We start from the raw sequence: 25,391 nt of genomic DNA on the forward strand, positions 1-25,391 counted from the left end.
TTTTACTGGGATACGGTGTCAAGTTATGGGGTCACAACTTAAAAATATTGACAAATTGGAAGGTCAGGAAAGAGCACACAGAGTCTGGAAATCAGAGTCTGGAAAATCTGTCTGACTGTGAGACTAAAGATGTTCAATAGACTGAGCTTCATCAGATAGAAGTTTAAGCAGTGAGTTGATGATAGTCCAGAAGTACCTATGTAGGGAGAAGATTTCTCATTTCAGAGGGTTCTTTAATTCAGCAGACAAAGGCAGAACAAGCTCTAGTGGAAGCCTGATCAGTTCATACTAGGAACAAGGTGCAATTTAGGTGTTGGAAATTATCTGTTGGAGCAATGTGCTGATGGACATGGTGGCTTCTCCATTGCTTGAAGTCTTCACATGAAGATTTAGAAAGGCAAAGATCTGCTCCAGCTCAGTGAGAAGTTCTGGGTTTGCTGGAGGAAGTGCTGGTGGAAAGTCTCTGGCCTGAGTTATGCAGGAAGTCGGTCTGGATGGTCCCTTCTGGCCTTAAAATAGTACGCCCTCAGCTGGTACTGTGCATGGTACTAGTCACCCTATTGTGAAAAGGTTATTGCAGAATTAAGGGGTGTGGGGGAGGTCAGAGGAAAACTTAAATCCAAAGAGACTGGAAAGATTGGTTATCTTAGAAAGGAGAGGGTAAAAAGAAATGATAAAAGTATATGAAATAATAAATCTTTGAGAAGGTGGATGGACTTATTTGTCTGTCATGATACAGGAGGCAGGAGACATTAAATTAAATGGTGGGAAATTCAAAACCAATAAATGGAAATACTTTTTCATGTACCAATTAGTGGAACTTACTGCTACAGAATGTCACTGGACCAAAGAATTTAGACTGAGTATGACTGGACATTTATATGGATAACAAGAATACCAAGAGTTACAATAATTAATGCAAATAGAATTCTGAAAGGGGACCTTCTCTGTCCTGCAGCTGCCCACTGGTGGCAGGGGCTGGTTGCTCCATTCCAGCCAATGAGCATCATATGGGTGCATTTCTCCTACAATTTTGGCTCAAACCCAAGGATAACAGTGTCACTGACATTAATGGGGGTGGGTGTCTCCCAGTTGCAGCACACAGGCTGCTGAGTGGCCTTTAAATGAGCATTAGCTATTTCTGCTCTGAGGGGGGCATTCCCCCTGCATGACCAAACGCAGCGTCAGATGTGCTGTGCTAAAGGAAAAGCTCTATTTAAGACTTTAATTGGGAAGGCTAATCTACTGCCAGGTGGCTACATTAAACTGGGACAGAACACAGCAGGGCACATGGAGGGAATACAAGGCAGATGGTTGAAATGAGAATGGGTATTTTAGATGCTTTGTCACCCTAGCTTGCCCGGCTTTATACCTCTGAGCTAGAGTCTTGTCTGTTTATAACAACACTCAGACTGACATTGTTCATGAGGCTCCCACCCTCCAGTCCAGAGCTGAGCAGCTCGGTGGGAGGCAGCTCTCACCTGGGCCTAGTCTTATTTTAGGCACATATGTACTGCCAGACTAGATCAAAGCCAAGGTCCATCTAGCCCAGTGACCCCTCTGTGAACAGCACCAGATGATTCGGAGTAAGGTGTAAGAACCCCACTTAGCAGATGTGGGATAACACCCACCCTCAAGGGCTCATCCTAATCCCTAATTAGAGATTGTTTTAAATACTGCAGCATGAGGTTGAACAAATGTCCTGCCCTCCCCAGAGGTGAAAGTAAGCCAGTATGGCATACTGGTAAGAAAGCTGGTACACAGCCAACTGTATGGGCAAGGCCACTGATGGGGAGGGCACAAAAGGGGCAACTGCCTCACAGCCTGGCAAATTAAGGGGCTGGGCAGCACTGAAGGGCTGGCTAGGGGAGTCTGGCCCCAGCCCTGCCCCTTCTAGGGGCCCAGAGTTGCCCCCCTCACCCGTGTCACCCTGCGTACCGATACCGATAAGTCCGTTAAGTTACTTTCACCCCTGACCCTCCCTTGCTGCCTCCAGAGGAAAGTGGGGCTAGAAGTTGTTGGGGTAGAGAGCATGCAACCTGTGAGAAGTGCCAGGAGGGGGCACTCCACCTGCCTTATTCTGCTTCCTGGCCACAGCATCTGGTGAGAGGCTAAGTGCAGGTCAGTGTAAATGGAGAAGGGGAGGAAATTTGACCTAGAGCAGGGTACTGCTTGAACGGTGTCCCCATTTCCATTACATCTTTAGTACTCCTGCTATTGCAAGAGCTGTACCCAAACCTGTCCTGTAATGGGGCCATGGACTAGCTGTGGACACTAACTATTCCAGTACTGTTTGTTGCTCTCCATGGACTAGTGCATACCATTCCTCCCACCAGAAAACTTGGGAACACTCCACTGTTACAAAGCAGCTCTCACCTGCCTCTGCCAACACAGCTGTGTGCACAAGGCAGTGAGAAGGAATCATACTAGGCTGGCAACTGCTCTGTGCATTGCCCCCATGGCTCATGGGCCCTGATGGCCTGAATCCCAAATGAGGGAGTGATGGTACTTTTTGCTTTATGCTTTAGAAGAGACAGTGAGTGGCAGCTGAGCTCACAGCTGTGGGCCATGGGATCTGCTGTCTCACTTTTGGCAGCAATAGTGCAATAATCAGCATGGACCTGCTTACTTATGGAATTTAGGCATGGGGGTGCAACATGAGACTTTCACCATATCATTATTAATCAATTGGGGTATAAATATTGTACTTACATTTCAGTGTATAGCACAGAGCTGTATAAACAAATCATTGACTCTCTGAAATCTTAGCTTGTACTGACTTCCCTAGTGCTTTTTATGTTGTAAAACTAGGCAAATAGCTAGCTGAGTGGATGTCCCCCCGTCTCCCGCCCCCGAAGACCTGTGTGTATCCCTAGGGATACTTGTACCACAGGTTGAGAACCACTGCTCTGGAGTGCCGCCCTGCCTCCTCCCTCTGCAGCAGAACCGAAGGTGTTTCTGAAAACAGACCCCGGAGAGAACATTCCTCTGCTACAGCTCAAGGGTTGAGGGGAGGAGCGTCTGGTTTAATCAGTCAGGTGCCAAGCTCTTGGTCTCCCTCCCTGCCAGGGGCCCTGGGGGGAACCAGCCCAGGGGCACATGCCACAGCTGTGCAGCCTGTGTAAGAGGACAGTTGTGGGGCTAGGGTGCCACCTGCTGGTGAATGGGCAGCCGCACTCAAGCAGCTTTCTGATCACTTCAATCACTAAGGGGTCAGCTCCTTAGTGATTCCAAAAGTTCCCTGACTGACTTCTCATGAATGCCTCCCGCCCTGGGCAAATGCTTACACATGCAAAAAACACTAGCTGCTGAACAGGGATTAACAGACTAAAAGTCTACAGCTCCCAGCTGAGTAAGAGGGGATGCCCATACTTGGGAAAGGCTAAGGCTAGCAGAGCTGTGAATGCCATGGCCAGGTCTTGGGGTCTGGTTCTGTGGTGCCTGACATGAGTGTAAAGCAAGCAGGAACTAGGCCCCACTAGAAGGGGAGGGTTCGTTACCTACTTTGCAATGAGGTTAGTGACTACACAAAACAGCAGGAGCCAGGAATTTGAAGTGACTATTGTAACTGCCACTGTCCTTTTAGTTAAGAGGAGCTACTGTTCTTCACTCCTGCTAGAGGAGGAGGCAGAAGTGGGACTCACATGCTTGCTGTTTAATCAGTGGTCAGCATGTAGCCTAGAAAGCTTCCTGGTGTAGCTCAGATTAAATCCACAGTTGCTGGTTCAAGGAAAGTACAAGCCCATTACCTTAAACTTTTCCCCCTTCAGATGAGAGAATCTGAATATGTTAGAGAGGTTGAGTCAGGTCCTTGGAAGTAGGGAAGGTTGCCCCAGCCTTTTGTAACACCGTAGGGCAATAGAAACATGGTGGAACCTTGCCTTCCCTCTGACTAACAGGAGGGCCACTGTTAATGGCGCAAAAGTAGAGACATTGCTCATCATTCAATAAGGATAAGTGCAGGATCCTGCACTGAGGACAGAAGAACCCAATGCACAGCTACAGACTAGGGACCGAATGGCTAGGCAGCAGTTCTGCGGAAAAGGACCTAGGGGTGACAGTGGACGAGAAGCTGGATATGAGTCAGCAGTGTGCCCTTGTTGCCAAGAAGGCCAATGGCATTTTGGGATGTATAAGTAGGGGCATAGCGAGCAGATCGAGGGAGGTGATCGTCCCCCTCTATTCGACACTGGTGAGGCCTCATCTGGAGTACTGTGTCCAGTTTTGGGCCCCACACTACAAGAAGGATGTGGATAAATTGGAAAGAGTCCAGCAAAGGGCAACAAAAATGATTAGGGGTCAGGAACACATGACTTATGAGGAGAGGCTGAGGGAACTGGGATTGTTTAGCCTGCAGAAGAGAAGAATGAGGGGGGATTTGATAGCTGCTTTCAACTACCTGAGAGGTGGTTCCAGAGAGGATGGTTCTAGACTATTCTCAGTGGTAGAAGAGGACAGGACAAGGAGTAATGGTCTCAAGTTGCAGTGGGGGAGGTTTAGGTTGGATAGTAGGAAAAACTTTTTCACTAGGAGGGTGGTGAAACACTGGAATGCGTTACCTAGGGAGGTGGTGGAATCTCCTTCCTTAGAAGTTTTTAAGGTCAGGCTTGACAAAGCCCTGGCTGGGATGATTTAGTTGGGGATTGGTCCTGCTTTGAGCAGGGGGTTGGACTAGATGACCTCCTGAGGTCCCATCCAACCCTGATATTCTATGATCTCTTGCTGTGATGGTAATGAGTGACTATGCTAATATCTTCAAGCCTCTGAGCACCTCATGGTGAACTAAAAAGCAGGCTAAGCTGAGTGCTTGGGCATTTAAAATACTGCCAGAGCCACTTAGGGTATGTCTACACTGCCCCCGTTACAGTGCTGCTGCGGCCGTGCTATGACGGGGTCAGTACAAAAAGAACAGGAGGACTTGTGGCACCTGAGAGACTAACCCATTTATTTGAGCATAAGCTTTTGTGAGCTACAGCTCACTTCATCGGATATTTTCCACTGAAGGCAACCGATGAAATGAGCTGTAGCTCACGAAAGCTCATGCTCAAATAAATGGGTTAGTCTCTCAGGTGCCACAAATACTCCTGTTCTTTTTGTGAATGCAGACTAACACGGCTGCTACTCTGAAACATGGGCAGTGTAGACACGCTTTGTCACCGGGGGAGAGCTCTCCCGGTGATTAAAAAAACCCACCCTGCACAGGCTGTGGTAGCTTTATTACCGGGAACGCGGCTCCTGGCGATGAAGCATGGTCTACACTGATGCTTTCCTGCACTAAAACTTGTCACTTAGAGGGCTGTTTTTTCACACCCCTGAATGACTAAAGTTTTAGCACCAAAAGTGGCAGCGTGGACACAGCTTTAGTAACCAACTGAGTCCCACAGAAGTTTGGTTTGTTAATTGCAGCCTCAGAGCTAGAAGAAGAGCTGTGTATTCTTTCCTCCTCCACTAGTAATGAGAAAAAAAATTCATGCCAAACTAAAATGGCAATTTTTCAGAGATTTACAGCAAATAAATGTCAATATTTAGAGGTGGGTCAACATGAAACATTTTGTTTCAACCTGAAACTTTCATGTTGATTTCATGTATTATCCGCAAAGGACTAGATTCACAAAATCATGATGTGGGGAGGAGAAGAGGACCTCTCTTAGAACCATGGTTTTTTTATGCTCCTAGGCTACAGAAGACCCAGGGTCACTTTTACCTTCTGGCTGATGTACACAAGGCATTTGAACTTGGGGCTCCTGCATTGTGGGAGTGCCTTAGTGCCCCTGGGGTATTTCTCAGTCTCGCCTGATTAAACAGTTTAATGCTACTGTGAGCTTGTGTCTCCCAGATCCTAGGCAAGTCTATCCTCCAGGCTACATCACTCACCGGCCTAATGACTGTTACAAGTTGCCAGCAGGGACCCCCACCTCAGAGTTAAAGGTGATGAGAGAGCTCCAGCATCGTTTTTCTGACAAATGCCCTGCATTGAAAAGTTTCAGGGCAAATAAAAAAGTTGACATTACTGAAACCGCAACATGAGATTGGCTATGCTGGGTTAGACCAATGGTCCATCGAGGGTTCTGTCTGACAGGAGCCAGTACCAGGCCTTCACGGGGAGCACAGACGAGGGCAATAGGAATGAGCCCCCTGTCTTCTCCTCCCAGCTCCTGGCAATCAGAGGTTTAGGGTCACATCTCTGACTGTATTAGTCAATAGCCATTGGTGGATTTATCTTCCATGAATTTATCTTTTTTTTTTTTAGCCCAGTTAATACTTTTGGCCATCACAACATCCCCTGGCTATGGGTTCCACAGGTTATGTGTGCATGGTGTCTAAATGTACTGCCTCATGTTTGCCTTAAGGCTGCCGCCTATTAAATTGGGTGACCCCTGGTTTTTGTATTGTGGGAGATGGTATATAAAACTTCTCTGTTCATTTTTTACACATCTGTATTATATACCCCTTAATCTCTTTTCTAAACTGAACTGACCTAGTCATTGTAGTCTCTCCTCACATGGAAGCCTTTCCATACCCTTGATCATCTTTGTTGCCCTTCTCTGTACCTTTTCAGAGATGGGGCAACCAGAACTGGACAGAGTATTCAAGGTGTGGGCACATCATGGATTTCTATCCCTTTCCTAATAGGCCCTAACACTGTTAGCCTTTTGGGCTGGGCTGCTACTGGGCGGAGAGCTGAAGTTTCCAGAAACATTGAGTTTTCCCACTTCAGTCAAAACTATTTGGCAAATTAGACCTATTTGCAAATAATTTAAGGTTGACCAAAACTGCTGTTTTTCAGCACCTACACTGCCAAAAAAAACCCCAAACCCCTCTCCCCGCCCCTTCTCCCAGTTCTGTTCAGAAGTGATAGAATCCAGTGGGATCTGCTTGGTTTACATCTTACAGCTTGTCTGGCCCAAAGGGTAGATAATCAGCATAGGAAAGAAGCAGCTGCTTCCACATTGTCATCAGTCCCTGCACAGCTTTGACTCTGTCTTTTCAGAAAGCCTCCTGCTGAAATGTTTGCCTGGCTTGTGCTATTCCAGGGATCCAGAACAACTCACTTGCCCACCCACCTTCTTTGAAGGCAGGCTGCCCTGGCAGAAGTGAAGCCTTAAACTCACTCCTGTCCTGTAACCTATGTGGTGGGAGGTGAGGTTAAGGTTACCCAGCACCCCCCCTACCCACACACCTATGGCAGCGTTGCTCTTTTTTTGCAGTGAAGTCCCGTAGGTTCAGTTAACCCTTTTCACGTCCGAGTCAAACGCCCTGGGCACTGTTGAGCAGAGTGCTGCAAGATGCCAGAGCTGTTCTGGACAGCAAGGGAAGAAGTGCTGCTGTGGGAGGGAGAGATGGCCAGAGCAGCAGGGCTAGCAGTCATTTCCGAGGAGGGACAGTGCATCGGCTCCTATTGCCATGGAACCAAAGGACACGAGAGGGGAGGGAGGAGTACCCTCTGTCCTGACTAGCTATGGAGCGCATACAGCACTGCTGCATCTCCAGGGGCTCAGGCAAAGCTAGGAGACTTCAGGAATGCAGTCCCTGCAGCACACAGATGACCAGACCTACTGTAGAAAGCCACTGCACAAGCTTCTCCCCCACTATGCCAGTGCAGCTCGGCCCTGCCTGCCACCAGAGCAGATGGACCACAGCACACTTGTACAAGGGTTAGCTCTCCAGCCAGGGCAAGTGAAGCTCCCCTTCCCCTGAAGAGAGATAAGCCAGGTGCAGATTGTGTCAAACATAATTATATTCATAGCAAAAATAGGCTTTTTCTGTAGCTTCCACACATAACGCTCTCTCCACACAAGTAACCAGGTTGACCTCACACTGGCCTCCCAGTCCCTGCCCCTCCAGACTCCAGTTACTAGGAAGGTCCCAGCTGTGTCCTCATGCCCCAAAAAAGCTCTTTGGAGAAGGGGCCTCTGTACACAGCCCTTACCTGAATCTCCCTCTGAAGCTGGGCCAGCCACCGAGCCAAGGACAGCCCAGCACAGCATGCTCTCCTCCAGCCAGAGCGGTAACAGGTAAGGCAGGTTGTTACTCCTCAGTCCCTCCCAGGGTCACAAAGTGTTGCAGCATATGGATCTTGCCCATGGCAAAGAGAATGAGGTGCAGGCCCGTGTGTGCATTGTAACTGTGGGTGGAGGCTGGTCAGTCTGGAGCTGCTGCAGTCCTAGGGCTGCCATCCCCATAACAGGAGGTGATTGAGGCTGTTCCAGTTGACCTGACCGATCAAGAGCAAACAGGCCCATGGCCCACATGGCAATACCGAGCAGCAAGTGACCCATCCCAAGGCTAGTGCAGCATGGGCTAGGACCCAGCTCATGTTTGGATACAATGACCCCCCTGGGCTTTCTGTAGAAAGGGGGGCTCGATAGGAGACCCAGAGGGTGGGATGCAGGTCCAAGAGCCCAGCTCTATAGAAGTGAAACATTCCAAGCAGCCACCTCCAGGAGCTGGGGGCAAGAGCCTGTCCCTGGGAGAATTCAGCCTGTTGATCACTGCACCTCCTCAGGAGTACCACAGCTTGACCTGTACTCAGCATGGTGCTGCCGGGAGGTTGGCAGCATGGCCAAGAGCATATGCAGGAGGCTGGTTTCCCTCCAGTACTGTGCTGGGGAGCGGGAGGATCTGCTCGTCTCTGAGAACCTGGGTCATAACCAGTGCTCCTCCCTCCTGCTCCTGTGACTAAAGGAGTTTCAGAACACACCCACAAGCCACCCTACCAACTGGGATACTCCACAGTAACTTCATCACCCCACAGCTGCTGCTTCTGACCAGCCAGCCATGCCCAGTGTGATGCTGCTGCAGTGCTGGAAAGGAAGCAAGCTTGCTGCTCTGCCCCAGGGCTGGAACGCATACAGGATCCTGCACTGGGCTGCCCCCATGGGCAGGCTCCTTGTGCTGCTTGGGTGAAGGGGCTTCCACTGTGGATGGTTAGAGCCCATCTCTTTGAAGAGAGACATGCCCTCAACCTGCCCATCCTTCCCTCCCTGCCCCAAGTCTTTGGGAGTCTGCCATGGACACATTCGCGTCTCCAGCTTCACACCGAGATCACAGCAACACGGAGTTGCCTCACAGCTTGGTAATTGCACATAACAAGGTCACTCATCGTGCCCCATAGAAACAGAATAGTCAAGTAAGTTAGAGAAACCCATCGCAGTCAGTTCTAGCCCGATGGTTCAAGTATGGAGTCCATGGAGAGGTAGGGATGCGTGCGCCACCCCTGCCATAACCCAGCCACCCCTGCTCTCTAGGAGATCATATACTGGGTAATTGCTCGCAGTGCATACAGGAGCTCAGCTTGCATTCTGGCTTCCAGGATGAGAAGGTTCACGTGGACCTGAGGGAGCAAAAGACGGGCTTAGGCTTGGTGCAGTTTGCTCAGCGCACTGACCTGTGAGCACGACTGTCGGGGCAGGTCTAGAGGGGGCAGCCCCAGAACACTGAGCCCTTCACGCCCAGTGTTTAAATGCTAATGGAGTCCTTCTGGCCTGGGCAGGGAGTCAGTCAGCCTGTGTGGAGAGGATGGATTTGCAATGCTAGAGATCTGCTAATGCTGCAGGGCTATGAGCTGCCTGCACTGGAGAAGCTGTGAGAGGGAGGGATGTTCAAGTAGATCCAGACCAAGCCCTGTATGGACTTCATGGCCCAGTGGATTCAACTGTTCTGGGGGTTTTATTAGACCACAAGTTCCCTCCCACCCACAGCCTGCTGTCATCTCTGCAGGAGCAACTACAGAGGATGTGGTAGTCAGGGGCCCCGTCTGCCAGAGCCTCCAGAGAGGCTCACTCCAGTAGGAGAGCAGCTTCTCCTCACATGCGCCTTGCAAGCAAGACTGGTGCTGAGAACAATTCTGCCCTTCAAGGTAGACACGGACCATATGCAGAGGCTTTGCTCCTCCCGGGTGACTGCAGCTGTTCAACATTGCGCAGCTCAGCACAGGTCGCAGTACAGCAGAGCACAACTAGTGTCCCAAGATTGCTTGCAGCTCCATCAGTGACGAGGCCTCCAAGAGTCTCACTCCCTGATGCCCAGTTCCAGCCCCACAGGAGCACCCAAGTCCTGTGTTCCCTGGATCCTCCCTGACACCTCTTTGGTTTGAGGGAAGGACCTTGTGCGGCAGCTCTGGTCCCTTCCCGCCATTGGGCTCAACCCAACAGCTGCACAAGCTTCCCTTGAAGCACTGCTGGCTCCAAAAACTGGCCAAATAGACTACATGGAGATATTAGATGTGCCATGCTCTCCTCTGATCCCCTGTACCTTTTCACTGTGCTTGAACTGCTTCCAGAACCGGCCAAACATTTCTGGGTTAGTCTTCTCTGGGTAACAAGTCACAGTTTTAATGTAAACTTTGAGCATCCGCTCCAGAAAGTGATTCACTTCTGCGTAATCATAGTCGTCGTACCTGTGGGAAGAGTTCCAGTGAGAACCAGCTTCCATGTGCCCACCTGCCACAACCTTCTCTGGGATCAGGACAGCAGCCAGAGGAGCTGGAGTGACCGCTTGTATCAGGCCCCTGCTGCTCACGGATCTGGAGGCACTAGGCTTACATACAGGAGTAACAGTAGCTGACAGCTGGAGATGTAACACAACACCTTGGTTCAGGGGCAATGGAAGCTCCCTAAAAGGGGGTGGGGGGCGCGCCACTGGTACCAAAAACATGGCCCCGCCCCCATGTCACCCCTTCTCCCCAAGCCGCCCCTTTCCCCCACTCCCCACTTGCTCCTCTCCACACCCCGCTCACTCTTATGGCTGGTAAAAAGCGAGGGTATAGCAAAATAATTCTGCTGCTACCTAACGTAAACCATACCCGAGCCACTCCCACACAACATCCTGAGAAGGGGTTGGGGGGAGCACCATGGGCAACCCCGTCATCCCAAAGCTCCGCCAGGTATGAAGGCTCATGTCAACCTATCCCTGTTGAATTCCTCACTGACTCTCTTAACCGGCCTGGAAGAAGTCCCAGAAGGTTAGGGAACAGAGATAGCTGTAATGTCCCCATTTCTCAGGCCAAGCTCCCCTCCCAGATGGATCACACATATACTACGAGTTAGATTTTCTCCAGTGACAACCCCATGTAGGCCTTGCACTGAGACCCTTCCCCCTGGCCCTGTAGGGCTGGGATACCTGATTCCAAACATGCAGTGGATATAGTTCCAGATGCCCCGTTTGAAGACAGAAGATTCACAGCCTTGCCGCTTGGCCATGGCATTGCTCTGGAGACCGTCAACTGTACGGAACTTCTCATCCAGGAGGTGGCCAACGTCAGAGTAGAGTCTGTTTACCAACGAGAATCCATGGTCTTCCCAGGAGTAATCCTGCCAAACAGAGCAAGATGCCTTCAGCGCCAGAGAGGGAACTCAGCGCAGGTGCCCCATGAAATGAGCCAGTGGAAAAGCCACCGAGGCTGAAAGCGGTGTTGTGTCAGTGTCTCTTATGTCTCAGAAAGGGCAAGCTCTTGCTGGAATCAGAACAGAAAGAGGTTTTCCTGCTTTGCTAGCAGCCTCTAGTGGAGTTGTCAGGTGCAAGAGGACATCTGATCCTGCTATTGGAACTTTGGTGACTTTGTATCAGGCCCCTGCTGCTCACGGATCTGGAGGCACTAGGGCTTACATACAGGAGTGGCAGTAGCTGACAGCCGGAGATGTAACACAACACCTTGGTTCATGGGCAATGGAAGCTCCTGAACAGAATCTGGCTCCTCCCCCAGAGCTGTGCTGGATCTGCAACAGCAGAATACTCATCTGTCCCCAAGGTCAGTAGTTCTGACTCATCTCTTTCCACAACCTGCTTCTTGTAAGATGGGGCATATTGACAGTCACTTTTCAGAGTGACGCCGCACCAGGACAGTGGCTGGTGTAGCCCTCTCTCACTCTGGTTTACATGCCCCCCTGTGGATGCTGCTGTTTTAGTCTAAGGCATGTGAGCCTAGCGCAGCTGCACGGCATGCTGTCACCCTACTGTTGACATGGACAGAGATCCTGGGCCCAGACTTTGCTCCTGCCTTCCAGGGTCACCCCATAAAAAAAGAACAAAACTCTCACCTGGACTCTAAATATCTGGGTCTGATCTTCATCTCGCCTGGCAAAGTCCTGGTATCCAAAATCAGGGTCCTGCACATAGCAGGAGAGATCTGTGGCTCTGACGATTTCCCCATCAAAATCTGAGGGAAAAAGAGCCCACCGCCACCCACAGGGGAGATTACAACAGATCTGCCACAAGTTTATGCTGCTTCTCTGCAGCATTCAGCAGCAAGGGGCATGGTCTCCCTCCAGAGAGATCTCCTGGGGCATGGAATCCCAACCCCCCACAGCATTACTGCCCCTCTGAGCTTGCAGAGCCAGCTAAGAGTCAATCGCAGCCAAGCGCTCTGGTACGTGTTTCATGAGCGTTACATCCCATCTAAACCATTCTCCCAGGGCAAAAAGGATTCTTACAATGTTCCCTGGGGCTTTCTTCACTTTTGAAACAGACGAATCAATGGCACTTCCTTTCCCTCCCTTGGGGAAAGAGGTCGCTTCAGCATCATTACTTTGCAGGTTCCCTACAGGCACATTTGTGATTTCCTCTGCTATTCCTACTCTTTATGGTCCTGGAAAACATCATCAGTCCTCTCCAATGATCTGGAAGGGTGTGAATTAACCAGTGTTAAGGACACAAACCCCCAGTTCCACACCAGATACTCTGCTTTGCAAGGAGCTTGGAGGTAACTCTTTGTAGTACATCCTTCTAGTCCTACAAAGAGAGGAGAGTCCTGGGTGGCAACTGCAGCCTCTACAGGGACAGGCCTAAATTGGGGGCTTGCCCTTCTCCTGGCGGAGACCTCTGGGGTGTCAGATCTCCAGCCTGCCCCTTTGGATTACCTTCCTCTCTGTCTTGTTGCGGTGGCCTCATTTCCTCTCGGCCCTCACTCTCCAGGTGGATCCTCTGGATACGTTCCCGGAGCGATTCCAGCTCCACACAGGAATCCAGAGACTGCGTGGGAAGACATTACACAACTCTTAATCAGCCAGCAGTCCTCATTCTGCTGGCCCCCTGGCCGCTGGGAAAGTTAAATCCTTGGTGGCTCACCCGTTTGCGGTTGATGCGCAGCAACTCCAGATTACAGCTGTTCCCGCTGGCGGACTCACAGAAACACTGGTTCCCTGGCAACGTTGACTTCAGTATGCTCCTGCCATCCAGCCACTCCAGCTCACAGCCACAACCAAAGACAAAGCTGGCAAGAGCATGGTAATGCGCCACGAGGACCACAGCGTGGACCAGCTCTGCCAGAGACCAGCTCTGCTCACTGATCTTCAGCAGCTTCTGTGGGGTAGGTCAGACAGAAACTGATAGCACAGCAAGAAAACAGACTGGGTTACTGGCTGCCCCGTCCATCAAGTGACTCACCAAGGTCTCCTCCCTCTTCATGCAAGGCCCCCTCTCGAAGGAATCTGCCAAGGGGGCCATGCATGATGGGAGGAGTGGGCAGCTCTCAGCCCTATGTTCCCTTCTCATTCCAGTCTCTGTAATCCTGCCCATCAGCCCACACCCAGACTCTTCACATCCGTGTCCCACGTGCAGTTACCTCTATGTGTTCCTTGCTGATGAGCCAAGGCCGATGAGCCAGGATCTTGTTGATCTCATTAAGATTGCGGAGTTTGGGAGGGATGAAGTCCAGGCCCCGCAGCCACTGGGGATCTCCCCCCACTCGCAGGAACTGCAGCATGTGCAGATTCACCAGATACCAGCACTGGTGCCGAGCAGCTGCCTGCAAGAGCAACTCAGACCCTGAGTGCATGAAGCATGGCCCTAGCAGCTTCTCCAGAGAACAGTGCAGTATCCACAGGGCCAGGGGCCCCACCCAGATAACCAGCACGAGCAACTTTCTGAAGACTCCAGCTGAGCATGAAGTCCAAGGCCACCCACCCAACGAGAAGCTTTGGCGTCTAGCTAGGGCCAAGCCACAAAGGATATTCCAAACTCCTGCAGAGGGACGCAGAGACAGAACCTAACTGAGGCCTTCAGCAGGGAGAGGTGACCCCAGACTCTGGCAGCACAGAATAATGGCGACCGAGGGCAGAGCTCACCCTTGCCTCCTCCATCACTGAGCTTCCTATGGAGACGTGGGAGGTACTAGACACTGGGCATCAGCCAAGCTAAGGGCTGAGGGCTCCACAGGCTACCGTTATGCCCTGGCAGGCTGTTGCCATAGGAAGGAGGCCTTTACTTCAGCTGCTTTCCAAGAAGCGAGGGTTGGCACGTACCATGATGGCGATGTAGTGTCTGCAGGCAAACGGCAGCGGGCCGTCCATGTGAAGCAGGTAGTGCTGCATCTTGAGGAAGCTGTCCAGATACTGCGGGTGGTACCCCATCTGCTGTGTCACCGCCTCCAGGCGCCCCCGGCTGGCCAGCGCTTTCACAAACAGGAACTGTGGACGCTCTTGGTCGCTACTGGTCATCTTCACTACCTGAGGGAGACAGAGGCCCAGTATCAGAGTGGGCCCACTCCAGCAGGAGCTGGCTTTCACTTGGGGGCTTGGAGTCTGCTGGAGAGCTGAGAGAGGCTGAAATAGCACCAGTCCCAACATCGCAGCAGTTGGCCCTTGTAAGCACGCCCCTGGCTAAGAGAGCTAAGCAGTAAATGTCACAAAGGGGAAGCTGAGGTTCCCTTGTTTCGGGGCAGATTCTTCCTATACGGTCCTTGACCCAAGCCCGCTAAAGGGAAGGCCAGGGGTTTGGACAACAGCCATTTCTCTGGTCAGAGACTGCCACGCTGGGTTTGGGATTCCAAGCAAGGCTGAAACAGGAGGCCGATACTGGCTACAAAGCGGGGAGCTCGTTTGTAACAGGCATGACTTTACCCTCTTGTTAAACTGGAAGCTGCCTGAGTCATGTCCAGTTAGCGTGTGGAGCAGTCTCCCCACGGAAAGGGCTGGAAGCACCACCGCTTGGGGCTCGAATAGTGGATGAAGCTCTGGAGAATAGGAGTAATCTTGCTTCTGCCCAATGGGGCTGGAACAAGAGGGATTTAATAGGGCTTTTCCATTTCAGTGCACAAGGCCTTTATCCCTACTCAGAAAGCGCTCTCAAAATCTTGGAAGCAGCGCTCCTGTGCCGGTCTGGCTTTCTAGGGATGGCTAGTGCCTCTGGGCCTCTGGCTTGTGTCAGGAGAACGGGAGCACCTGTGGGGCCAACAGTCCCATTCAAGAGTAGTGACTCAGCTCCTTTTGCATCCTTTTGAGAAGAATGCTGGAGGCAGGGAATATCCAGCTCACTCAATACTGGCGGGAGGGCCCACACCTCCTTAGAGCAGCAAGTTAAGAGTACAAACAGTGGTGTCCTAGGTCCTAGGATTTCCCCTCCCTGCAGGGGAACGTGGCCACAGGCAGTTCGCAGAGCAGCCAGTGCCCAGCTGTGTCATTCCAGTGAGGAGCCCACCTGTATGGGAGAAGGTCAGGGACTACAGGGCAATGTACATGAACCCCATTATCCTCTTACAGCAAGTGCTTCTGGCCAAGGGTTTCTTTCTTATGTTCCTTGTTACCACGGCATCTGGTCACCATGGTCACTCACCCCAACAAGCGAGAGGCACACCTACTTTTACTGTGGGAGTCTGAAGACAGGCATAACCTCTCAGCTTTTTTGGTTAGCAATTAAGCACTCCTCCCCCAGTCACTCCCTTCTGCAAGCCCCCTTGGCTACATGCAGCAACAGGACCCATTAGGGAGTTTAAAGAAGAAGCCACTCCTCAACCAGAACCTGCCTGAGAGCTTGCTCTTTTGGGAAGACTGACTCGCACAGTTAATGCAGTGAAGAGATCAACACTGAGATGTTTCTCTCCCCAGCCCTCTCCCGCAAAACTGTGAGCTTACACTCACTCAGCCCATAGTGCTCGTCAGCTCCAGACAGCCCCTGCCCCACCAAGGCCGCTGCAGGCCTTGGAGTTATTCTCTCTGGCCAGGAGGTGAAGCCTCAGGAAGGCCAACACATGCTCTTGATCCTTATAAGGATGATGTGTGATCAGAACAGCAGAAAGCAACAGACGACATAAATGCTAGATAAAGAAAGCAGGCACTTGTCCCCTGCCCCCTTCCCGACTTCCAACCCCCAGCTCCCTCTGGTCTTCACAGGTAGTTCGGCATGAAGACCACCTGACTACTGGTTTGTTCCCTTCTGCTTACAGAGCCAGTCCCAGGCCAGCCAAGGGAGGGGAGGAGGAGCAATGCAGAGGGGCCCAAGCAGTGCATTCTAACCTGTTGGTCAGAGTCATGTTTCCAGCTCGTGCTGAGCGTCAGGGCTCCTGTAGGTGGGAGGATTGGGTCCTATACAGGAATCCAGGCAGCACACTCTCAGCTGCAGCAAACCAAGAGTACAAGCTTGTTACCTATCCTAGGTAGACACTAGCCTGGAGAAGACAGGCCTATCTGTTCAGTCTAGTACAGGGGCACTGCAGAAAAGTTAGTTCTCTCCCCATCCTGGTGCTAGATTAGCATCTTTCCTAAGAAGTTTATTCTACTCTCTTGCTGCCCCCACCATAACAGCTAGAACCTCCTGGGACAGCAGCTGCTCTCCAATTGCAAACTGGCACTGCTGGGCAGGAACAGACAGCAAGTGTTTTTCTCCCCACAGTCAGTGGTATTCTCAGCTGTAGGCTCCATGGAAAGGGGATCAATAAGTAAGTCAGCCCTGTTTGCGGTGAGTAGGCCACAGCTCTTAGAGTGATACTGCAGTGAGTGCCTGAAGTTAGCCAAGGGACCACTGAGCTAGAAGTGAACCCACCATGCCATTGTTTTCTAGCTAGCCTGTGTGTTTTTAGCCTTAGGGCTAATGAGATTAAAGATGGATTAAAAATTCCGTCATTCCAGCTTCCACCTTGCTTTCCCTTCCCGCCCTTAACTCCCACCCAGTTTTAGCAGCCACTGTTTCAGCCACCGGTGGGTCTATAAACCTATGCTTGTCCAAAAGCTTGGAATGTAGCTTCTAAGTGATCTAGAAGGTTATTCTTTAACTGTTAGAGTGACAGCAATATTGAGGGATGGAAAAGCCAGACTGCATCAGCAACCAGTCACCCAATTGAACGGTCTTTCCATTAGCTCATTTTCCTGTACGTTAGTATTGCAAGACTCAGTAGTGACAAAAGCTTAAGTGAAAATTCATTTGCACCTCTGCTGTAGCTCCTTCTCCCAGTGAAGCCCATGATCCTGCCACAGTACTGCCCCTTTGGGGAGACAAGACAAGATCAATCTCTTTGAGGGCATGGGGAGCGCTACCCACTTCCAAATACTTTTGGAACAACATCTGAGCGCAGTTTTGCTCCCTTGCCTGCAGCAGGGTTGTGGGGGGGGACAAACAACCCCAATAGATATAAATAAAAGCGATGCCTGGCTCCTCTTGTCAGCGTATAGCAGGGGAGAACAACAAGCCAGAAATCTGTGCTGAGTCTTTTGGGCGCATGCACTCACCAGACAAGGGGAATTCTGCCTCCTTAGGGGAGGAAGACCAGCTTTGCCAGGCAGTTATGGGATCAAATAATATATGTTGACTCTTTCAGAGTTCTGTGAAACTCTGCAGCTACCTGAGACAAGGTATGGCTGTATCCCCCTGGGAAGATATCCAAATAGGGGACCAGGAATTTCCTGTCACACACAAAGGCCTAGGAAAGTATTGGGCTGTTGCTCCTAGTTATCGCTGTGAGTTGCCACATCCTATTGTTCCAGCTGCTGCTGCAGGCTGCCGTGCCTTGCCACTACCTCACCAGCTCCCCAGAGCAGCTGGCCAGGGGGGATGGGGCACATCAGCCTAGATATGGAAGAATAAGCAAGCAGTAAGGTGGCTCTTTACCCACCATTTACTTCTTTCTAGCCGCTGGGGAACTATCCACAGTGACTCCCAAGAGCTCTTTGAGTGGCTCTCTCCTGCTCTGTAACCCTGCCTCAGTGAGTTTGGGATCCCCTGTAGCAGGGATTCCCACAAGCCACTGCAGCGGTGGCCAGGCTTGGGGCAGAGGAAAGAGATGCATCAAATTTTAATCATTGCTCTTGTAAAAATCCACAGTGCCCCTTCAGGGGTGCTGGAACAATGTGTGCAGTGCGGGTGCTGAGAGCCATTGACCCAAACTGTAAACCCTGTTCATGATGGAAACCACTTCACACCAGGGGGTGCGTTAGCCCCCTCCCCCCAGAACCCGTGCCCCTTAGATCTGGCCTCAGCTGGGGAACAATGGCAACAACACAGGCCCAGCAAATGATTTCACTCTTGGAGACAGTGCAGAGCATGTGCAGCTTTGGAGCCCGCTCTTGCCTGTGCACTGGAAGAAATCTAGTCACTGCGAGAGCTTCCATTCAGTTTGCCCTCGAGCCACAGAACAGGCTTCGCTTTCAACAGTGGGACTTTTGAGAGGCTATTCAAAGGCGGTAATGATCAGGAAAGCGAGTAAGCAGAAACGCCCCCATCTTGCTCAACATGCCTTCTCCCAGCACATCTCCAGGTCCTCCCCCACTCCAAAAAACCAACCTGTCAGCAAACATGTTTTTGCTCCTGTTAGAAATGCAGAAGTCAGTGGGGCCGCAGGAGGGCAAGCCAGATTCTATTCTGCGTTACCCATCAGTGCCCTTGGCTCAGTTCCAATACCGGTTAGCTGTGATCTTGCAAGAGGTAGGAGAAGCTGGCTGGATTGTCCGTGAAGCTGGCCTGGGTGGTGTTTTAGGAAGTAGTCCTGGGGTTTGTAAATAAAGCCAGTCTGACACAGGCAGAAAGTGGTTGCCATTAAAATCTTTTACCATTCTGCCTTTGCATTCCCTCCCTTTCTGGGCAAAGGATTTTGCAGCATACAATGGCAACCCCTGTAAGTACAAACGCAGCCCCAACCACAGGATGCAGCAGTCTCTCTCGCTGGGTCATTTTGTATAAGTAGGGGCATAGCGAGCAGATCGAGGGACGTGATCGTTCCCCTCTATTCGACATTGGTGAGGCCTCATCTGGAGTACTGTGTCCAGTTTTGGGCCCCACACTACAAGAAGGATGTGGATAAATTGGAGAGAGTCCAGCGAAGGGCAACAAAAATGATTAGGGGACTGGAACACATGAGTTATGAGGAGAGGCTGAGGGAGCTGGGATTGCTTAGCCTGCAGAAGAGAAGAATGAGGGGGGATTTGATAGCTGCTTTCAACTACCTGAAAGGGGGTTCCAAAGAGGATGGCTCTAGACTGTTCTCAATGGTAGCAGATGACAGAACGAGGAGTAATGGTCTCAAGTTGCAGTGGGGGAGGTTTAGATTGGATATTAGGAAAAACTTTTTCACTAAGAGGGTGGTGAAACACTGGAATGCGTTACCTAGGGAGGTGGTAGAATCTCCTTCCTTAGAGGTTTTTAAAGTCAGGCTTGACAAAGCCCTGGCTGGGATGATTTAACTGGGAATTGGTCCTGCTTTGAGCAGGGGGTTGGACTAGATGACCTTCTGGGGTCCCTTCCAACCCTGATATTCTATGATTCTATGATTTTGAGGCTTTGCAGATTGAAACACTCCCAAGCTGGGTCCAGCTGTCATACACATGGGTAATTATAGCACATGGACTGATGTGAGGGAGGGGCACTTATCCCTCCTCTACTCCCTCCGCTTCTACTGGGTGCGGAAGGAAACTGCTTCCAGCCTGGGATCCTAAAACCCATACCAGCACACAGAGGCAAGTTAGATGCCTTGCTGTGCATCCTTCCCAGGGTACTCCAGTGCCCCAACCCTCTCCAACGGGGCCTTCCTCATCCCCTCTGCCTGGATACCTCATCTATTCTCCGGCTTCAGTTACGCTCTCTAATCTGGCCCAGCCCCTCTACACAGGTCTGTACTTGAAATGGTCGCTGCAAATGGCCTTCTCCCAGCACCAGCTCATACTCAGCACAGAAACAAGAGCTGCTCCTCCCCCGCCCACAACAGCATTTTCATCATGTCCCAGACTCCCACCCATGCTTTTAGTTGATTCTCCCCATCAGCTCCAAAATCCATCTCTTTTCTCTCTACCCCTGCTCCCAAACCCTGTCCCATCCAGCTCCTGCAGCTTTCCCCGAGTTTCACACTGGCACTCCAGCTGGAGTTCTCTCCCCAGACCCTTACCTTGGATTCTTTTCACCATCTGTGTCACATTTCAACTCTGCACTCCCACCTTCAGGGACCTACACAACTCCACCCCACCTTCATCTTTGCCCTTGCTCCCATCTTCCCAATTCAGGCACTAAGGTCAAACTCTGCCTTTTCTCATGCTGCGCCCTACGTGGGAAACATCCTCCCAATCCCATGGCCACCCTCCTCAGAGCTCATTTATTAGCCAGCCTTACCCATTACATTCTTGTAAAAAGCAAAATCCAAGGTGGAGCCACCAAGATGCACACATAATGGTGGCTGTGTGAACTCTCTGGGTTGGTTACCTCCAGCTGCGCTCTGGAGAAATGTAATGTTAGCTCCTCAGGCTAGGTTGCATGCAAGCACACCTGGGACATAGGATAAATAAAAGATAGGAACCCTGCCTAAGGGCACCTGCCCTGACATTCCCAGAAGAAATCTTTTGCCAAAGCTAGAACAGAGGACATTCCAAAATTGTACTCCCCTTTGATAGGCTGACAAGCGCCTGATCCAAGAGCCTGGGGTTCTCACTGAGTTATTCACATCAGTTCAGAGGCTGAATGCTAATTAACATTTTCCTCCCCGCTAGAGCACATAGCTTGGAATGTCAGCCGGTTTCCAGTTCTGTAGACTGTAAGCTCCTCAGGACAGAGGCTGAGTTTTGTCCGGTTCCCAGGTGCCACTTCATTTGAGTTCACCACATCTCTGCCCTCTGTTCCAAATGTTTAAACTTCCTGGGGCCAGAGTCCTGCCAAGGCAGGTGCTGTCCAGCATGGAAATGCACAAAGCAGCCAAGCTTTCCTGTTCCACACTAGGGGAGGTTGGCCAATCAACAGCTGAGTCAAGCAGCACTGACCAATCCTCTGTGAACAGGATGCATGCAAGGAAGAGTCAAGCCAGCGGCCTTCCCAGCTCACAGCTCGAAAACAGAGGGAGAAAAGAGACTTTTCAGGGCATCTATCACACAGACTAGAAGAGGGGCTGATGAGCCATGTGATTCCCATAGGATAGCAACAATGCCAAGTGCACACAGCCTTGAATTCCTGAAACATCAATACAGGGGAGCATTAACATTAGATACATTTAAACAGTGACCTAGAAGCTCTTCAATCTTCCAGGAGTCAGTTTCCCTTGGCAGTGCCAGGGCCACCTCGAAGGTGCCGGGAGGATGGCAGTTCGGGGATGCAGCAGGGTTTGATGACAGCAGCAGCAGCCTGAAGTGTCTCCCCGGCCATGGGGAGGATGGCAGGTGTTCTGACGTAAGGCATACATTCCAAAGCTCTCCTGATTCAGTTCACTACTTAAAATCTTGAACAGCTTTTCCTGCAGTTCTTTGAGAAGCTCCTGTTCCCCTTTACTGCCCAGCAGCTCTCTGTACCAGAGATAGTGGGGCGCAACAGTGCAAAATTACTCAGCTCCACACCGCTAGGTGGGCCTTTCCCTCTCCTCCTCACAACTTCCCCTTTCTTAAGAGCATTTGTTAGCTCAAGTTGCAATGGGGGAGGTTTAGATTGGATATTAGGAAAAACTTTTTCACTAGGAGGGTGGTGAAACACTGGAATGCGTTGCCTAGGGAGGTGGTGGAATCTCCTTCCTTAGAAGTTTTTAAGGTCAGGCTTGACAAAGCCCTGGCTGGGATGATTTAATTGGGGATGGGTCCTGGTTTTGAGCAGGGGGTTGGACTAGATGACCTCCTGAGGTCCCTTCCAACCCTGATATTCTATGATTCTGACACAAAAGAAAGTCGGCTTTGGTGCATTTTTGAGCTGGGTGACAATGTTCTCGCCCCACTTCCCAGGCTCAGAGGCCATAATCCCAAGGACTGCACTTGCAGCTTGGCCCCTGTATTGCTGCCTTCAGTCCCCTCCCACTAGCTCCCTGGCTGAGCTCCCAAAAACAGATCTGAGTTCTGGCTCAGCCTGAAGCCAAGTGACGTCATTCTGTCAGCAGGAGAAGCAGCATGCAGAGCAGCACATGCTGCAGCAAACAGCTCTCACTCGCTTTCTATGGGTCTGTGCTTTCTGCCCCTCTGGGCTCGGCTCCTCACCCCCACTGGACTCAGAAGTGCCCAGCCTGCCTTGGAGGTTTGGAAGTCACCAGAACTATTCAGACACTCCCCACAAGTTCCCATTTGAAGAAGCCTGTGGAGCCTGGTTACTGTACATTAATGAAACCTAAATCAACTCATGTCCATCTTCCCAGGGTGTCATTTCCAAGAGCAGGCATAGGAAGCAAGGGCAGAAGGGACTTGTTCTCTTCTCCCCACATCAGGTCCACTGCTGGGAGTGGGGAGCCCCTGGCTGCTGAAAAGCCTGTAAGCTCTGTTCAGGTACTGTGGGCCTCTTGGGAGTGCACAATACTTCACAGCCCACTTCAGCATGGGACCCAGCACAGAGAAAGGGTGTGATGAGGGTAAATAACTGTCTGCAGAGAGCATTCCTTAGGAGACACTGAACCGCCCAACACTGCATGACGGGGCAGACCGTGTTCTGCGCCTGTCCTGTTGGTACTATGGTGAGGTCCTCTTCCCCCAAAACCCCCACCCCCCTTGGCTCCAGTGAGAGAGAATTCCCCTGCCCAGGACTCCAGGAACCCCACGCCATACAGGTGGCTCTGGAGACGCTGTCTTCTCCCCTCTTCTCTCCCTGGCTATTTGGTATCCCAAATTCCTAGAGCCATTAACCATGCGTAACAATTTCAATCTACCAGGAGTGGCTGAGGCTCTCCGTAGAGCCTTTCCAGTGTCAGGGAGGAACTCTAGAAGAGACCCCACCAGGTGCCGAGGCCCTGGGGAGAAGGCTGGCTGAGCAGTAAGCAGGCAAGCGGAGACACAGGACCCAGACTCACTGTTCCTGAGGCATCAGAGTCCAGCTCTAGACGACTGCATTGCTGGGCGGCAGCGCCCACTGGGTACCAAGGCAGACCTTCAGCAGAACGCCGTGCAGCCCCCCCGATACAGAGCGCAGGGGGGCTGCTGTCAGGGCCAGGAGACAGCCCCTCTCCCTGGGCAATGGCAAGTCCAGCATGAGGCAGTGCAGGGTTGGGAGGGGGACGGGGCCGCTCTGAAGGCTGGCGGGGGCTCCAGGCCCTGGGAGAGCCCCAGAACGGCGGCACTGCGCTCGGGCCAGGCCCCGGGACTCCCCTGCGGCCGCGGAGCCAAGCGAGCACGTCCCGGGGCCTCTGCCCCTGCAAGAGCGCCCGGCCCCGGCCCGCCCCATTGTCTCTCCCCGGCCGCAGCGCAGGCGCAGCGCCCCCGGCGGGCAGCAGCGGAAGTGCGGGAGGAAAGGAGAAAAACAACTTTGATTGGCAGTGATGGGGAGGACGAAGCATCCAGCATCCCAGGACAAAGAACTGCGCAGGGCTCGGGGGATGCTGCGGGCTCCTGCCCCGGCACCTGCCGGCCGGAGGCAGTGAAGCCAGCCGGGCTGCGGGCCAGGAGAGGACACGGTTCCCTCCGGCGGCCAGCGCTCCCCGGGGCTAGGAAAGGTGCGTGGGGAGGAACGGGGCCAGGAGCCCGGGCAGCGAGGCAAAGTGCCCGCGGCAGCTTCCAGGCTCCTTCCCCAACTTTCCCAGGGGACTCCCCCACCTCCGGGACAGGGGCGGATGAGCCCGGGAGAAGGGGGCGGGGGCCACTGGAGGCCGCGAAGGTCTACGCGGCTCTGAGTGCATTGGGGTGGGGGGCCCCCGAACTGGGACGGAAAGTGACCTGCGTCCTCACCTGGCCTGCAGCCGCTGGCCCTGGTTTCCGCGGAGGGGGGGGGGGATACTGGAGCTCACCTGGCCCTGGTTTCCGCGGGGGGGGGGGGGGAGATACTGGAGCTCACCTGGCCCTGGTTTCCGCGGGGGGGGGGGGGGAGATACTGGAGCTCACCTGGCCCTGGTTTCCGCGGGGGGGGGGGGGAGATACTGGAGCTCACCTGGCCCTGGTTTCCGCGGGGGGGGGGGGGAGATACTGGAGCTCACCTGGCCCTGGTTTCCGCGGGGGGGGGGGGGGAGATACTGGGGGGCACTGGAGGTCACCTGACCCTGCAGCCGCTGGCCCTGGTTTCCGCGGGGGGGGGGGGGGAGGAGATACTGGAGCTCACCTGGCCCTGCAGCCGCTGGCCCTGGTTTCCGCGGGGGGGGGGGGGGGGGATACTGGAGCTCACCTGGCCCTGCAGCCGCTGGCCCTGGTTTCCGCGGGGGGGGGGATACTGGAGCTCACCTGGCCCTGCAGCCGCTGGCCCTGGTTTCCGCGGGGGGGAGGATACTGGGGGGCACTGGAGCTCACCTGGCCCTGCAGCCGCTGGCACTGGTTTCCGCGGGGGGGGGGGGGATACTGGAGCTCACCTGGCCCTGCAGCCGCTGGCCCTGGTTTCCGCGGGGGGGAGGATACTGGGGGGCACTGGAGCTCACATGGCCCTGCAGCCGCTGGCACTGGTTTCCGCGGGGGGAGGATACTGGGGGGCACTGGAGCTCACCTGGCCCTGCAGCCGCTGGCCCTGGTTTCCGCGGGGGGGGGATACTGGGGGGCACTGGAGCTCACCTGGCCCTGCAGCCGCTGGCCCTGGTTTCCGCGGGGGGGACGGGACACTGGAGCTCACCTGGCCCTGCAGCCGCTGGCACTGGTTTCCGCGGGGGGGGGGGGGGGACACTGGAGCTCACCTGGCCCTGCAGCCGCTGGCACTGGTTTCCGCGGGGGTGCTCCGTGCTCGGGGGACACAGAATCATGGTTAGCAGCCTGCCGGTACCAACCTCCTCCGCCGTCTGCCCAGGGAAACTGCAAGCCGGGGCAGAGCTCGGGGCAGGAGCTCGAAGGGGGCGTGCCGGGCTCACATCAGCGACCAATCGCTGTAGAGATGGGCGAGAACACTGTAAATCTTCAGCCAATCCGAGCCTAGGGGCTGGTGTCCGGCCGGACCACGTGGAGGACGGTGGAAAGTTACCTGCCTGTCAAGGGATGTAGTCCCGCCCACTCCCCGGGAAAGGGGCGCGGCTTCGCACGTCGGGCGGGCGGGGAGCCTCGTCTCCTGGCCCCGCCCCGGCAGGGGAGCGGCGGCCGGAGCCGGCCGGCGGATTGTGCTCTGGCGGCTGCTGTGCGCTGCCGGGCCGGGTCGGGTCGGGTCGGGTCGGGTCTCCTGCCGGGAGCCAGCCCGCACTTTGCAGAGGAAGGCGGGCCCTGGAACTGGGCGGGTGGAGAAGCTGGAGCAGCCGTGAGCCTCCTGCTCCCACCCCTCAGCAGCCTGGGGGCTCTGGGGGGAGGGGGCTGCAGCCTGGTGCCCCCAGGGTGGACAGAAAGAAAGCCAGCTCTTGTTCCCCTAAG

The 25,391-nt window shown here is 53.1% G+C and overlaps 1 protein-coding gene across 11 annotated transcripts; it reads right to left on the bottom strand.

Annotated features, from left to right (window-relative positions):
* Positions 1-7,720: 7,720 nt before the first annotated feature.
* LOC311526842 (sestrin-3-like) lies at positions 7,721-24,853 on the bottom strand. 11 transcript variants are annotated; one of them, XM_084640313.1, is made up of 10 exons: positions 24,734-24,853; positions 16,230-16,329; positions 14,241-14,444; positions 13,562-13,744; positions 13,066-13,299; positions 12,858-12,969; positions 12,039-12,157; positions 11,122-11,312; positions 10,255-10,399; positions 7,721-9,334 (listed from the first exon to the last, which is right to left on the bottom strand). In XM_084640313.1, exons 3-10 carry the CDS (start codon positions 14,433-14,435, stop codon positions 9,245-9,247), a joined length of 1,269 nt encoding a protein of 422 aa, XP_084496439.1. In that variant the 5' UTR covers positions 14,436-14,444; positions 16,230-16,329; positions 24,734-24,853; the 3' UTR covers positions 7,721-9,244. The 11 variants fall into 11 exon arrangements, with proteins under 11 accessions (XP_084496439.1, XP_084496442.1, XP_084496441.1 ...); XM_084640316.1 differs by lacking the exon at positions 24,734-24,853 and adding an exon at positions 22,937-23,031; XM_084640315.1 differs by lacking the exon at positions 24,734-24,853 and adding an exon at positions 18,490-19,127.
* Between the last annotated feature and the right edge of the window lie 538 nt (positions 24,854-25,391).

Source organism: Lepidochelys olivacea, assembly GCF_965140295.1.
Source record: "Lepidochelys olivacea isolate rLepOli2 genome assembly, chromosome: 9".
NCBI lineage: Eukaryota > Metazoa > Chordata > Testudines > Cheloniidae > Lepidochelys > Lepidochelys olivacea.